This window comes from Passer domesticus, chromosome 17 (assembly GCF_036417665.1).
Source record: "Passer domesticus isolate bPasDom1 chromosome 17, bPasDom1.hap1, whole genome shotgun sequence".
Classification (NCBI taxonomy): domain Eukaryota; kingdom Metazoa; phylum Chordata; class Aves; order Passeriformes; family Passeridae; genus Passer; species Passer domesticus.
The window spans coordinates 13,600,975-13,616,160 of NC_087490.1; the positions used below are offsets into that span (position 1 = coordinate 13,600,975).

Sequence of the window (15,186 nt, forward strand, 5' to 3'; positions counted from 1 at the left end):
TTTGCTTTAGAGCAGGTTTTGGTTCACTTTATTTTTCCAGGTAACTGATTTGATCCCTGTGGATTGCACTGAGTCTGAGGGAGCAGCAGTGATCCTGTCAGGCTAACGAGCAATTAATGTGGTGGAGTTTTCATACTAATTGGATTAATATTGAATAATGGGGCTGAGCAACAGAGACTGAAGCCATTAAATTCTGACATATTTTTACATCAGAGAAGCCATAATTTCATAATTATTCTTTTTAATTATCTGAACTGGTTATTTTTAAGAAATTCTAGGATGTCAGGTCAGGTATTACCTATCCCTTCATGCAAAATTGGTCTTTTGTCTAAAATTAAACTATAAAATGTTTAATTTTATGACAGGTTTAAGCAATAGCAGCTACAGGAACAGAATGAAGATGTAGACTGCACTCATGGCAAAAAGGCAGACTCAGAAATCCATACCTGTGCAAAAATTTTAAAAACCCCAGAAAGAAGCATGGCTAAAATCTGCACCTTTAGTCAAGACTATAAAAATGCAATGTCAAGTTAATTATCTGTGCTTTACTCAGAGGTTGAAGGAACCCATTTACAAAAGCACCTGCTTCCATTCTCAAACCTTTGAAAATCTGACTTAGGTGCCCTAAATTCCAGCCCACAGAATTGACTCACCCAGAGGCTTTTCTGCAGTCACCTCTGCAGAGGGATGGTCGATCCCTCTTTCACAAAGTGCAAAGTTAGCTGAAAATAACCTGCAGTGAGAAATTCTCTGATAATTACTGAACTGTCTGCCTGATTTGTGGTGACAGCTTTGTTTCTTTGCACTGGCAGGGGCTCTGGCTGGAGACTGCAAGTCCTCCCAGGTTTGAATAACTATAATTGCAAACCAACTTGTAATGCCAAAAATAGCATGTGAGAGGAGATTTTTCCTTTCCCACTTCTACAGTTCCTCACCATACAGATTCTCTTTGATTTTCCAGAACATTGTCATGCTTTGTATCCTGAAATGATCCAGGGCATTCAATGTTTTACTCTTTTCCAGCTGAAGCTCACTTCTGAGCAATTTCAGCCTTCAGGCCACACTTCTACACTGTCCAGAAAAGCTAACCCAAAAAATCTGTTATTTCACCTTAAGCAGCTGGCTCTATAAATACTTGGAACCTGACAAAAGGGATAGTAAAAGCCATCTGTGTGGCTCCCTCTGAGGACACACACGTGTGCCTCTTCCCTCAGGTGCTGGGGAAGTCTCCTGCAATGTGGGCAGCACGCAGCTCTGGGACTGGTGGCCAGGCTGGAGTTTCCCCAGCTGCCAGCCAGTGCTGGGGGTGCCCTGAGACCCTGGGGGCTCCCAGGGGGGCTCTGCTGTGTCCTGCCCCCCCTCCTGCTGCTGGGGGTGTTGTCATTGACCGTGTTTGAATTAGCAGCTGAGTTTGGAGTGCAGCTGTGCAGCACAGGCATCCCTGCTCCTGCTGAGGTGCCTGTGCTGTGCAGAGTTCACACCCTGTCACTGGGCAGAGCACTCAGAGCCCTGCCAAAGCCCGGGTGTGCAGGGCTCTGCAGCTCAGGGCTCTCAGTGAGCAGGAGCTGCAGCCCTGGCAGGGTTCTGTGCTGGCCCTGCTGCTCTGAGCAAGGACCCCGTTCCTCTCCACAGCCTGCATCACCATCGTGGGCCTGCTTTACCACAGCATGCATCACTTCTTCAGCAACATCGACCCCCTGCACACCAGGTGAGTGCCTGGGCCCTGCAGCAGGTAGCAGCCTGTTTATTCTGTGTGCTACACCTGGGCACAGGTGTGTCCTGTCCTTATCAGCTGTGACAAATGACAAGCCATAACCCTGTAGTGCTGAGGGCGTGTGGTCATTAACCAGGCAGGGATTAAAGTTTACACTGCATGTTTTATTTTAGGTGGCAATAAAATAGATTCCATAGCAACATGTTTGTCTTTTTGTCTTCTCCTTCCACTCATCAGATCTGGTACCACAATGTCATAATTTAATCTGTCTCATAAAAGGAAATTGTATTTTTTCTCCTAGCACTTATGAAGATAAAGCTTGCACTTAAATGAAACAAGTAAGGAAACATCACATCCCTCTTTAGACAAAATCTGAATCCTATTCCTAGAAAGCCATAAGGTAATTTTATAACAGGAGACCGGGCAATTGTTCAAAGACCTTCTGCTTCACGTACCACACCAGTGAAATCGTGGGCAGATAAGATACAGTGAATGCAGAGCTGTAGAACCTCTGCAGTGCAGCTCCCGGGGGTTTGCAAGGCCACTCATGCAAACCCTTACCCCGGTCCTCTGAGCAGGTGCAGGACTGCTTTCATTCCACTTTGGGCTGTGCGGATCAGCTCCCACTGTCTGTCTGTCTGTCTGTCCCACTGGACTTGTTGCTGCCAGCAGGAAAGGAGCAGCATCCCAGCCCCAGGGATTGCCAGGGACAGCCAGGCATTGCCAGAGAGTGCCAGGGGCTGCCAGGGATTGCCAGGGAGTGCCAGGGATTGACAGGCATTGCCAGGGAGTGCCAGGGACTGCGAGGAGCTGCCCCTCTCCCTGCCCTCACTCCCTGGTGCCCCTGGGGGTGCAGAGCCCTGCCTGGCTGCCCCAGGTCTCAGTGCAGGCTGGTCACCCCAGTGATCCCTCAGCCATTCCTCAGTGGCATTGCCCAGCCCGTTCAGGCTGTGCTGTGCCATGCCATGCCATGCCATGCCATGCCATGCCATGCCATGCCATGCCATGCCATGCCATGCCATGCCATGCTGCCCTGCTCTCTCAGGAGGACACTCAGCTCACACAGGTGGCTCCAAGGCAGCTCTGCCTCCACTCTGCAATATTTTGTACTCACATGAAGAAATTGAGGCAATAACTTACGAGAGCCTATGTTTTCCAAAGAGGAGGATCAATGCAATTTATTAAGGTAATGAGATGTAATCTCAATTTTTCAAAGGGAGAAAGAATTTAAATGATCCTGGCTCAGGTCAGAGTTTATTGAATATGCTGCATATCAAAGCTCTGTGTTCTAAAGAACTGTCCCAGGTCTGGGGCTCTGGCAAGCAAATGGAACAGATCTGTAATCTTTGAGTGCATTCCCTGAAATCTGTGGCACCGGACAACCTGGGCATCCATTCCTGTTCCCCTGAGCTGGCTTTGATTTCAGCACTCATCTGGAGAATGAAGGGTCTGCCCTGTCACAATGTTAAAAAAACCACAAAGTCTTGGGAGAAGAAATGTTTCCTAGATTTCTACAATTAATTCAAACTGCTTGAAATGTTTGCAGTATGTTAAGCACTACAAGATCAGGTCCTTACAACTGTGGATGCAGGTCTGCCCAAACGAGCATCCAGAAAGGTAATAATTCAGGGAATGCTGCCTTAGCAATTCTTCCTCTGGAGCCAAACCCCAGGTACTCAAGGATGTTTTAAAAATAAGTATGCACTTCTCTTCTGCTTGCTTTTCTTTTCTGTGCTCTACTGTTATAACTTTTTTGCTTACTTTTCAGTAGAATAATTTTTTTTCTCAGAGTAGTTTGTTTTAGAGAGTTTCTTTTGTGTTCCTTCTACCACTGGGCTTCTTAAATACCTGTAATTTGAAACCCAACCTTTTTCTTTTTTTGTGGTGGAAAACCAAAACCAAACCTCTTGGAGCTTTCTGCTGTACAGACACAGAACTATTTTCAGACCCCATAAATACCAGTTTCTAAGGGGGGCACTTTTGATGCTTTCCCCAGAGAAGATGAAGCACAGCAATGTCCCGAGCCCGTTCTGCTGCTGACAGGCAGTTTGTGTAAACGTGGGTCTGACACCCAGGGCCAGGGTGAGGAGAGGCTGTGCAGGCACAGGAGCACCCTGCCCTGCTTCTGGTGAAGAGTGTCACACTCCAGAATTCACCAAGGTCTCTAAAGGTAAAACAAGCAGGTGTGGGAAAAGCGTCCACGCTCTTAATCTGTAGGACAAACCCCAAAGTGTTGGAGAATGAGTTTAACTTCACAGGTCCTTATCTAAACTTCAATTTGTTGCATCAGAGTAGCAAATTCTGCCTTTGGATGAACAAGTTCCGTTGCCATGCTGGTTTCTGGGAGCAGAAGTAATCTCTGATCCTGATGTGTTTTTAAGGTCAGAGCTGAGGGGTTGTGCTAAATGAGTTCTGTCTGTGGCCCTGCCAAGGAGCTGAGTGCAGTTATTTCAACATCCCACGTGAGGTTTTTGGGGCTTTTTCTGAAATAAAAATAAGAAACCACTGCAGACAGGTGGTGGGTGTAAACAAGGTGGTTTTTCATTTGTTTCAAACTGGCCCTTTCCAGGTGGGCTATGTTTGGGAGCCCAGGCTGCTGGTTAATTCACCCAGGCTCGGATTTCTCGTGGTAAAATCCATTCATCCACCTGCTCAAGGGACAGATGACAGCAGGCATTTAATCCTGCAGTTTGTTACTCAGAGTGTAAAAAATTCTACCCTGAAACCAAATGGATCTCAGTTACTCCTAAATGTGTGAAAATGCCAAACTCATAATTTTACCTTAAAATAAGGGTTCTTATGTACTGCAAAATCGCTTCCCACTGGAATAAATTAATTGCCAGGACTAATCAGCTATTTAGTCCAGTTCAGCTGTGTGTATTGTGACCTGTCTTTCCCCCTAACAAATCTAACTGGACATCATGTATTTGTTAAGGTAAAGCTATAAATAACTTCTAAATACATTCCTATGCTTATTCTGTGCATTTTGTCTGTGTCCCACGCACTGATTTATCTGTTTGGTCAGCCAGCCTGAAAGCCCCTGCAAGTTTCCTACTCACTTCCAGGGAGTTGTTTAGATCCCTCCATAGGATTCTCCCCAGTTCCCTCCAACACTTTCAGCAAGGATTGTAAACCTTTGCAGGCAGGAGCAGAGTGAAGGAGGAGCTTTGATGTCAGTGCCCAGGTGTCCAGGGCTTTCCCTGTCCTTTTACACGTCCATGGCCTCCAGACCTGGAGGACCCTTTGGGGCCAGACCTGGCTGCCCTAGAGGAGCTCCTTGGCTTGAAGGGAACAAGGAGGTCCTGTGTTCCTTTGCTGCTATGTATGAACTAAAAAACAGTTATTCTTCCTTAACATATGTCCTTCTTTCCAAGGATTGCTGAAGCTGCTGCCTACAAAGGCTCCATGATCTCAGCCAGCAGTTATCTCATCTCTATCAAGGTGGAGCCTCTGCCCCAGCTGTCCCCCAACCTGTCGGGCTCTCCCCTCATCACCATCCAGCTCACCCACACCCTGGTAAGTGAATGGAGCTGCTGCTCTGGGCTGGCACAGCTTCCCTCCTGGGACCCTTTCTTTGTACTTCTCCCATGATTTTTGTGGGCACTTTAGTAGCAATTCAGTTCCATTTGTGGCTACCACATTCTGTTTTCCCCACCATTATGGCTTCTCTTTCCATCCCTGCAAAAGGCTGAAGAGTGCTGTGCCCAGGGCAGCTGGAGGCCCCTGTGTGTGCTCTGGGGTGGAGTGCTGCTTTCCCACTGCAGTGCTCAATAACAAGGATTCCCTTGTGGGTTTGCTTTTTGATCTTGGTCCGCACTGAGATAACGGAGGGGCTTTGATGGTTTGATGTCAGTGGAATGGAGAGGAGTTCAGACTCTGAGGTGCTGGAGGAGGCAGTGCAGCATCTCTGCCCCACTTACAGCCGTGAACGGGAGCGGCAAGGAGAGATTTAAATTCTTAAACAGTTCCTAGAATACATCTCTTAGATGTTCTTCTGAATATTTTATCATATTTTTCTTTCAAAGCTATTTTCAAGCCAGTTTATCTTCTTTCTGTTGGGCTCTTGGTAAAGCTGGCTGAGCTGCAGAAGCAGGGAGGATCCCCGAGGCCCAGGAGTGAAGTGTGTTGTTCTGCTGACAGTTTTCCAAACTGAGAACTCCCAAATGTCCCCAGAGGCCTCTTAGAGGTGGGCACTTGTGAAGATCTGCACGGATCATTTCCAAAAAGCACTTTGCTGTATTTACCCAGGTTCCTCCCCGAGGTGCAGTGGTGATGATTTCCTGGCAGGCTCTCAGACAAACCTGTGGGTTTTCCTTGCTGGGACACAGGAATGCTGCATTTGTCAGGCACCCTTCTTTGCAAGGCAGCAGGGCCCCAGAGGGTGGGGTGGCCATGGCTGGTTCCTCTGGCAGAGAAGGGGGCTGGCACTCGGGCTCCTCCTCACCCCTCTGTGCTTTCATTCTCTGTCAGAAGAGCTGGGTCCCTCACAGAGCTCTTTGGCTGATGGGCAGTGCCATCACAATGCTCACAGAATTTGCCAGGAGGACTGCTTGCCTCTGCCACCTCTGGCTGTTAATTGATGGTTGAGTTTAACATCAGGAATGGGTGAACAGGTGATTCCTGGTAGGCTGCACTGGCCCAGACCTGCTCTCCTGTACACTGCTGTGAATCCCACGGGACCATTCTGGACAATATAAATCTAGACAACTGTAAATTTACTGAGGGAAATGACTTCAGCAAGTTTAGAGAAGTAAATCCAAGTGAATTTACTTCAGCAGGCTGGGAGGTGGCTCTGTGTCCCTGGAAGCTTTCAGCTGCCAGCAGCACAGATCCCTCCTGATGTCACTTCACTCTGGAGGGTTTCCTTTGGCTGAGAAGGGCTCCTCATGGAATAAAGGTAGAATTTAAAATGTAAAAGAAATTCTGGCTGCAAGATCATTGTGTTAAAGTAGGTGCTTTAAAGAGTAACAGTCAAGTTATTTATCCGAGGTTGTGATTGAATGATGTGTTTAAACTGAGAGCATAAAACTGGCTTGGAAACCTGTTTTATCCATTAAAATACTGCAGTAATGGCAGAAACATTTGAAGTGGATACCATTTCATTCTTATAGCTGTTTGTTTGTTCCACATGATGTTCTCAGTTTAGCAGAGGAAAGTGTAATAAGAAAAAGTAAAAAATACCAAGTCCAAACAAATAGTTTTTCTTTATTAAAAGTTTCAGTCTGACTTCTTAATTCCTCTCCTTCTAATGTGTGTAGGAAAAATGCCAATCACTGAGCAACAGAAAACAAGAGGAAGTTGGAATAAACCAAGTCTATTTTAGGAAATAGTTACAAAGAGAATGCCTGTGAACTGAATATCACCTCGTGAAACAAAACTTCACAGAGCATTTATCATCCCACAGCTTAGCTCGCGGTGAGTTAAATCCCCCTCAGGCAGGGTTTTCTCTGAAATGTCTGCAGTTCTCACACAGCTCCGAGGAGCTGGTGAGGTCAGGAAATTTCCCTCTCGTTTTAAAACACCAGGTGTTCCAAACTGGGACTAATGTCTAATTAATCAGGGAAGGATACAGGGAATGTCTGTCAGTGATGTGTCAGTGCTGCCCTTGGCAGGGAGCAGCGAGGGGCAGAGCTGGGGCTGTGGGGCTGAGAAGGCACCTGAGCTGATAAAAAACCTGTTAATTCAGGTTAATTCGGGTTAATTTGGGTCAATTCATGGACCAGGGAGAGCAGGCTGGGCTCTGCCAGGGTATTGGCTGTAATTGCAACACAGTCTCTGTGAACACTGAATATATTTAATTTCTGTTTTTCATCAGCAAAATTTTGCCTGAATTAAGTCCTCTAAGAGATAATTTAATACGATATTAATTATTGATTAAGTAATTATCTATTAATTAATTATTAATACTATTTAATACAGTACATTGCAATGGTCAGTTGGTATTCAGGAACACTTCAGGGACAGACAGAACTTTTTTGACAGATTTAAAAAGTGGAGGTGCTCTGCTCTTCACCAGCTCGGATGAACTACTGTGTCCACCAGAACAGAGCACAGAAATTCACAGAAATTCACAGAAATTCACAGAAATCCCAAACACCTCCAGGGCGGAGGAGGGAGGGGGGAGGATGTGGAGACTGAGGGTGGTTTGAGGCTGGAGACAGCTCAGTCTTGACCTGTCCAGATGTTTTGTAGTGAGGCAACAGTACATTTTGTAAAACGATTATCTGAAAAAAAAATTCGGTTTCCAGCAAGATGTTTTTCATAGCAGGAACAACTAGAGAAGAACTAACATTTCACTTCTGTGATCCAAGAAATTACAGCACAGGGTAGAAATTTAGAAGAGATGAATGTCAGGGCTGAAATGCAGCACCCTGTGCTCTGGAAAAAGTCAGAAGAGGCAGCAGAGGAGGAAATTGTGTCAAGCAGCACCAGTATTTTGTAAAACCCATATGGCTGCACAGCACAACTTGACTTGTGCCCCTGCTGAAGTTACAGTTTGACACTCCTGGGGACAAAGTTAGCTGTAAATTCTTGTGTTTCAGGCAACTTTTAGCTGGTAGGAGCAGCAGCAGGGTGGAAATCCAGGCACATTTGGTACAAAGAGGGCACAGAACTGCCAGGGACAGTCAGGTGGGGGGACAAGAGGGCAGCAGTCACAGCCTGGGTGCTGCTCAGAGCTCTGTGGGTCCTCCCTCCTGACTGGCACTCCAGAGAAAATTGCCTCACACCTGGAAGAAAACTCCTTTTACACTCATTTTAACCACTTTGAGATTTCTCCAGGGCTTTATTTTCTTGTTGCTCTTTCCAGAAGAGGAACATGTGCAGCTGCAGTTTTGGAGAGTTATGAGCTCCTGGCTGCTGCACCCTCTGTGAGAATCCTCTCATGAAGATTAGATGCAAATTGGGAATTCTTAATGCAGCTGCTTCTCCCTCAAATATAGTTTGGGGCAGTGCCACTTGAAAGAATTGTTTGGTTCTGGGAAAAAGGCATGTTTTACTGAGATACTGCAAGTCAGGGCTAATTTCGCATTGTTCCACTCAGTCCTTTGCCCAGCGTGGTCCATTTCAACAAACACAGTGCTTGGGGAACTGAGAGGTGCTCATCCTTCCTGCCATGCTCCTGCACTGAATCGTTAAACAGCTGCTCCTCTCCTCTTTGTGAGGAGCTGCCTGTGCTCTCCCTCTTTGTGCAGTGAGTGCTTCCCATCAGGACCCTGCTGTGACCCTGCCCTTCCCCACTGAGGCTTCAGCAGCTCCTCTTGATCATCAGCCCCTTCCTCTGTCAGCCTCTCCTCTCCATTATCATCAGCCCCTTCCTTTAGCATCTCCTCCTCTCCATTATCATCAGTCCTTTCTTCTGTCAGCTTCTCTCCATTACCATCATCTCCTTCCTTCAGCAGCTTCTCTTGGTTATATCTCCTTCCTTCAACATCTTTTCCTCTCCATTATTATCAGCTCCTTCCTTCATCAGTTTCTCCTCTGGATTACCAGCTCCTTCCTCCCTTTATCATCTTCTCTTCTCCATGATCATCAGCTCCTTCCTTCAGCAGCTGCTGCTCCCAGTCCCTCCCCTGCTCTCCCAGTCCCTCTCCTGCTCCCAGTCCCTCTCCTGTTCTGTTCCTGGCTCTCCCAGTCCCTCTCCTGTTCCTGGCTGTCCTGCAGGAGCTGCAGGAGCACCTCAGCATTCCTGGCTGCAGCCGTGCAGGCTCCACAGACCTTCTGCACAAACTCAGCCTGCCTCACAACACCACTCCTCACTTGTTCCTTCTCACTGAGCTTAAAATGAGGCAATGGGAGTTTTGCCCGAAAACTCACCCAAAGCTCATCCTTTCCTCTCTCTTTTTCCTGGCCAGGCCACACCCCGTGGTTTGTTTAACATCATTACTGATAAGAAAATAAAATAAGGGAAGAAGCAATTCCCGTTCATACACAAATATTAGTGCTGCCCTGAGAGAGGCAAATCAATGTGGAGCCAATTAATTTTTATGGCCAGTTAAGTGTTGGCTAATTTGTATATTGATTGATGAAAAACAATGAATCTTGCCCACATCTGCAGAACAAAGGTATAATTTTTCAGTGGATGGACTTTGACAGAGAAAACATGACTAAAATACAATTGAAACTGTGACTCTTGCAGAATGTACCACAATTAGGCAAAGAGGAAAAATACTAATCAAGCTCATGATTTTCAGGTGCTTTGTTAGACAAGTTAAATCCTTGCTATGAGGAACACAGGAACTGCAGTGGCTCAGAGAGGGCAGAGCACTCACGGTTCAGAGAGGCAGCAGAGGAGGAGAGGGCACCTTGGGGTTTGTCCCCAGGAGCTGGGGCTGCGCTGGGGCTGCTGGGTGTGACAGTGACAGCCAGCGAGGGCTGGGCTGCTGTTCTGGCAGATGGCAGCTTCTGAGGAGGGGTTACCCCTTTCTGAAAGAAAAACACGAGTGCATCCTTCCCTGCTGCAGAGGCAGCGTGGGCTGGCTCAGAGCACGTTCCTGCAGGACAGGGAGGAGCTGAGCCAGCTCTGCACTGCTGCCAGCGCTGCACTGCTGCCAGTGCTGCATTGCTGCCAGTGCTGCCAACTCTGCACTGCTGCCAGCTCTGCACTGCTGCCAGTGCTGCACTGCTGCCAGCTCTGCACTGCTGCCAGTGCTGCATTGCTGCCAGTGCTGCCAACTCTGCACTGCTGCCAGCTCTGCACTGCTGCCAGTGCTGCACTGCTGCCAGCTCTGCACTGCTGCCAGTGCTGCATTGCTGCCAGTGCTGCCAACTCTGCACTGCTGCCAGCTCTGCACTGCTGCCAGTGCTGCATTGCTGCCAGTGCTGCCAACTCTGCACTGCTGCCAGCTCTGCACTGCTGCCAGCGCTGCACTGCTGCCAGTGCTGCATTGGTGACAGCGCTGCACTGCTGGCAGCTGAGGTTTGGAGTTTTGCTGGAGCTGCTCAGGGGAGGGAGGCAGAGGCTGTGCAGAGCAGCAGAGCTGGCCATGGGTGGGTGCCAAGGGGGAGTCAGGGGCTGGCACACACAGCCCAGAGCTCTCCCATGCCCACAGGGCTGGCACACACAGCCCAGAGCTGCCCCATGCCCACGGGGCTGGCACACACAGCACCAGGCTGAGCTCTGCCATGCCCACAGGGCACTGCAGCCACCTCTCCCTTGCATGAATGCATGAATGGATTGCTCAAGGAGATAGCTAATTAATAAACCTGCAAGGAAAAAAATATCCTGTGGCACTTTAGATGGGTTCACAGCAAGCTGTGGGTGAGTTATCCTGCTCCCTGTCAGCTTTTTCTACAGCAGAGTTCTTATTTGCCTGAGGATGTTTTAAATAATTTCAATGGCAAGAACTCCAGGAGCCAGTACTGTCTGTATTCCTCATTGCTTGTTTCTGTCTGCTATGATAATTGACATCAAATACAGCTTGAATAGCCAGCAAAAGAAGAAGTTTGGAAAAATCACCAGACACACCAGGGAATTCAGTTTTCCTGAGTGATTTTGTAATTATTCAGCTACACTGGTGAAATCTCACTGATTCCCATTTGTCATTAGGGATGCCAATTCTACCCTCAAAAAGCTTTGGAATTTCAGGTTTGGGAGAAAGCTTTTTTGTTTGTTTCTTTGTAGTTTTTCCACCTTGACCTAAAAATAAGTTTTCTTGATTTTTGCATATGGCAGACATATGGAAATTTTTTAGGAGTATTACTTAAAGGCCCTCAGAACTGGATTGATTTTTCTTTATCAAGAAAGTCAGCTTTGCAATGTAATGCTATTAATTTGCGCTCCAAGTAATTAAAAAGCTAGAACAGTATTGAATTTTTCTTCTAACCTCTGATTTCTCAGTTTCACCTTCTATGTAATGGCTGTTTCGTGAGTCACACAAAACTTTTCCCCTAGATTTATTCAGTGTTGAAGTCCTGATTTCCATTGATTTTGATACGTGAAACCCTTTGTATTGACATGATCTATTTTCCAGTCAAATGCTTTTGTTTGTTCTTGCTCAGGCTGAAAGCATCATTATAGAAATGGGCTCAAGCTTTATGGGCCAGGTTCTTGTGTGCAGTCAGCCAGCAGAGCTCACAGGGGTGAATGAAATGGTGCCACTTTGGACTGACAGGACCTTCCCAGGTTATTGCACAGCCACCGCGCTTCCAAAATGCCCAAAACTTCCCAAAATGTGACTGCTGCACGCCTGGAGAGGCGGCCAGGGAACGTGCACCGTGGTGAGGGCATTATTGCAGAGAGGCACACCAAAGCTCCGGAGCTCTGGCTGTCGGAGTGAAGCTGTTGGATGAGTGCTAGAGCACAGGGAGGAGGTTGAAATGTTCCCTTTCTTGGTGCTGCTGCAGAGCTGAGTCCTCCTGAGCTGTCACCAAGGAGCTGTGACAGCTCCACGTGTTTCTCCTTGGCAGGGCGCTGGGCTCGATGTAAATTCTCTGAGGAGCAGGAATGTTTACATTGAAAATCCGCCAGCAGTTAGACAGAGTGTTACTGGGGCAGAGGAGGCGTGGGAGGAGGAGGAAACATCCAGGGAATAATCCAGTGTAGCTCAAGAAAATCCAGCACCAGCCCTGCCTCTGCTTCAGCCTGTCAGGGCTTTGCTCTGGGAGCAGCTGCCAGGGTGACAAAAACCAGAGTTCAGATGCTCTGGGGACTGAGCCCCTGCAAAGTGCTGGCAGCTTGGCCTCCCAGAGCCTGGCTTGGTAAGGCTGGGCTCATCCTGCACCCGTGGGCAGGGCTTTGCTAAATACCTTCCTAAAACCTGGCTTGGTAAGGCTGGGCTCGCTCTGCACCCTGGGCAGGCTTTGCTGAGCCAGGCTCAGGGGTGCTGGCCCTGGGCAGGAGCCAGCACAGCCCCAGGGCTGCGTGTGACAGGGACAGTCCTGCCCCTCCACTGCTGGCATTTCCCACCTCCAAACAGGGGGTCCCCTGCTTTAGTTCCTGTTGTGGCTCCTCTTCAGGGCTGAGATGCACAGGGATCAAAAGCAGCCTGGGAGAGGCAGCTGGGGATAGAGTGGGATGTTGTGTGCAAATAGTTCAGGATCAAATCCCACAAAATCCTCTGAAGGCAGCGTGGAGGGAACAAGCTCCTCCAAACTGTGCTATTAAAACTGATCACTTGTTTTTGGGAACAAGTAACCTTACACTTATTTAACCACCTTGAAGTACGTGATGTCACTTTAAATCATGTATTTCACAGTGAAACACACAGACATCAGATCCAAATATGTCCTGTGAACATAAAACCTGAGGAATGATAGAAGAATTTCCCATGAAAAATTTATAAAGAATTTGCAGAGACTTAGTGCTTTATTGTGGTAAATTCTGTACCCAAGGGAACAAAAGCATAACTTCAGTATGTAGTATATTTCTATATTTTGATTCTTCATAGTCTGCACGCTGTTGATTAGTTTCTCACTTCTCTGTATTTGCGTATTTTGTATATCCCAGAAGTAGATTTACATATTTGAGCTCGTTTTCTGGCTTTCTCTTGAGGAAAGTTAGAACTCACTATATATTGTCTAAAAAAACCCAAGTCCATAAATATTCTTCCACTTCAGAAAAAAAAAAAAAGATTTTGAGTTTGCTCCTGCAACTATCAACTAGCCAGCAGAAAACAAACGTACTGGCAAGAATATTTAGCAGAGCAGCAAATTTTAAGTGGTTACAGAAGACTGTTCCTGGAAGGCACACTCCAAAAAGGAAGCTGTGACTTTTTTTCCTAGGTATCTACTATTTTTTGGATGTTTTATACATAATTGCCTGATTCTGTCTTCACTAAAGATATGTTGAAACACTTGGAGATTTACTAGATCACATACAGTGATCAAGTGTTTAAAGGCAATTAATCAACACAAGGACTCTGTTCCAGCACTTCTCAGAGATGCTTTTCACTTACCCTTTCCTGCTGCACACGTTTATCCTGATATTTGCTGGGCTGCAAGTCTTGTAGAGCATAATCTTATTACTGGATATCTGAGCTTCTGTGTCTTCTTGTATTTTCTTCTGATTCATTGAGGAATTTCATTCTAGCTCTGCATCAGTGCTGGCCAGGAGCTGGTTGGCTCCTGACCTGGGGAATATTGACCATTATTAACCATCTATTTATATATTTGTATTCTGACCTGGGGAATATTGACCATTATTAACCATATATTTATATATTTGTATTCTGACCTGGGGAATATTGACCATTATTAACCATATATTTAGCACTAAATGCTGGAGGTAGATTTGGTGCCCCTTGCTTTCAGCGAGGAGCAGGCAGAATTCTTCCTGGGCCCTGGGAGGCTCAGGGCAGAGGAGGAGCAGCCCAGGGAGAGGGACCTGGAGCTTCACTCACTGCAGCTCCAGGGGCTCCCGGGGCAGCTCAGGAGCTGTGCAGGGCCAGCTCGGGGTGTTTGGGTAGCCAGTGACCCTCTGGGGTAGCCAGTTACCTGTTTGGGTATCCAGTTATCCCTCTGACTAGACAGTTGCCCCTCTGGGTAGCCAGTTGCTCACTGGGGTATCCAGTTACCCCTTTGGCTATCCAGTTACCCCTTTGGCTAGCCAGTTACCCACTGGGGTATCCAGTTACCCCTTTGGCTAGCCAGTTGCCCCTTGGGGTAGCCTGTTGCCCCTCTGGCTAGCCTGCTGCCCCTCTGGGTAGCCAGTTACCCACTGGGGTATCCAGTTACCCACTGGGGTAGCCAGTTACTCACTGGGGTAGCCAGTTACCCCTCTGGGTAGCCAGCTGCCCCTCTGGGTAGCCAGCTGCCCCTGGCTGCAGCTGGAGCCCCTGCCAGGCTGTGCCAGGTGCAGTTTCACACTGGAGCCTCCCCTGAGCAGCCACGGGGGCACAGCAGCTCCTCCAGGAGCCCCTCGCACACCCCAGCATTTGTTAAAGGGCTTTGGCTGAATTTCTCCTGCTTGTCCAGGTTGACAAGGGAACCTGGAGCCAGGCAGCTCTGGGTTTGCAGCTGAACCCTCCCTGTGTGCCCTGCTGGGCTCAGACCAGCTCTGCCACCGAGCTCCCTGCTGGGCATTGCTGGGGGAGCCCTTGGGAGGCACTGGGGAACCAGAGGCTGTTCCTGCCTGGTGTAAAGACTGCACAGATGAGATATGGAGATTTATATTTGTCATGACAGAAGCTTGGATTAGCTGCTGAGGAAAACTTGCCCCATTTTGGATTTTCTATAGTGTGCAGTTTTCTAAGCCTGAGGAATGCATTTAGAAAGATAGAGAAAAAGTTAAAAGGGAATGATACTATAAAAGTCCTTTATTTTCCCCATATTCCTTCTTGCATGACTGAACTAGGTTTTATATGTTTTGATGATACCACAAATGTGACATTTCAGCCGAGAGCTATAGAGCCCTGAAAATAAAAATGTGTCCTGGAAGCACTGATGGATCTCTGACAAGGCTGGAGCTTCCAAACTAATGGGAAATGATGACAAGGCCTGCACACAAAATGAATGGGCTCAGCCTCAGCTGCAGC

The 15,186-nt window shown here is 47.5% G+C and overlaps 1 protein-coding gene across 4 annotated transcripts in view; it reads left to right on the forward strand.

Moving 5' to 3' along the window:
* The window catches only part of ADGRD1 (adhesion G protein-coupled receptor D1), a 110,904-nt gene that overhangs the window by 20,961 nt on the left and 74,757 nt on the right, over positions 1 to 15,186 (forward strand). For all 4 annotated transcript variants that reach the window (XM_064392359.1, XM_064392358.1, XM_064392360.1 and 1 more), the window contains 2 exons: positions 1,633 to 1,708; positions 5,089 to 5,230. In XM_064392359.1, coding sequence (XP_064248429.1) covers positions 1,633 to 1,708; positions 5,089 to 5,230 — 218 coding nt within the window. The remainder of the gene's footprint in view (positions 1 to 1,632; positions 1,709 to 5,088; positions 5,231 to 15,186) is intronic.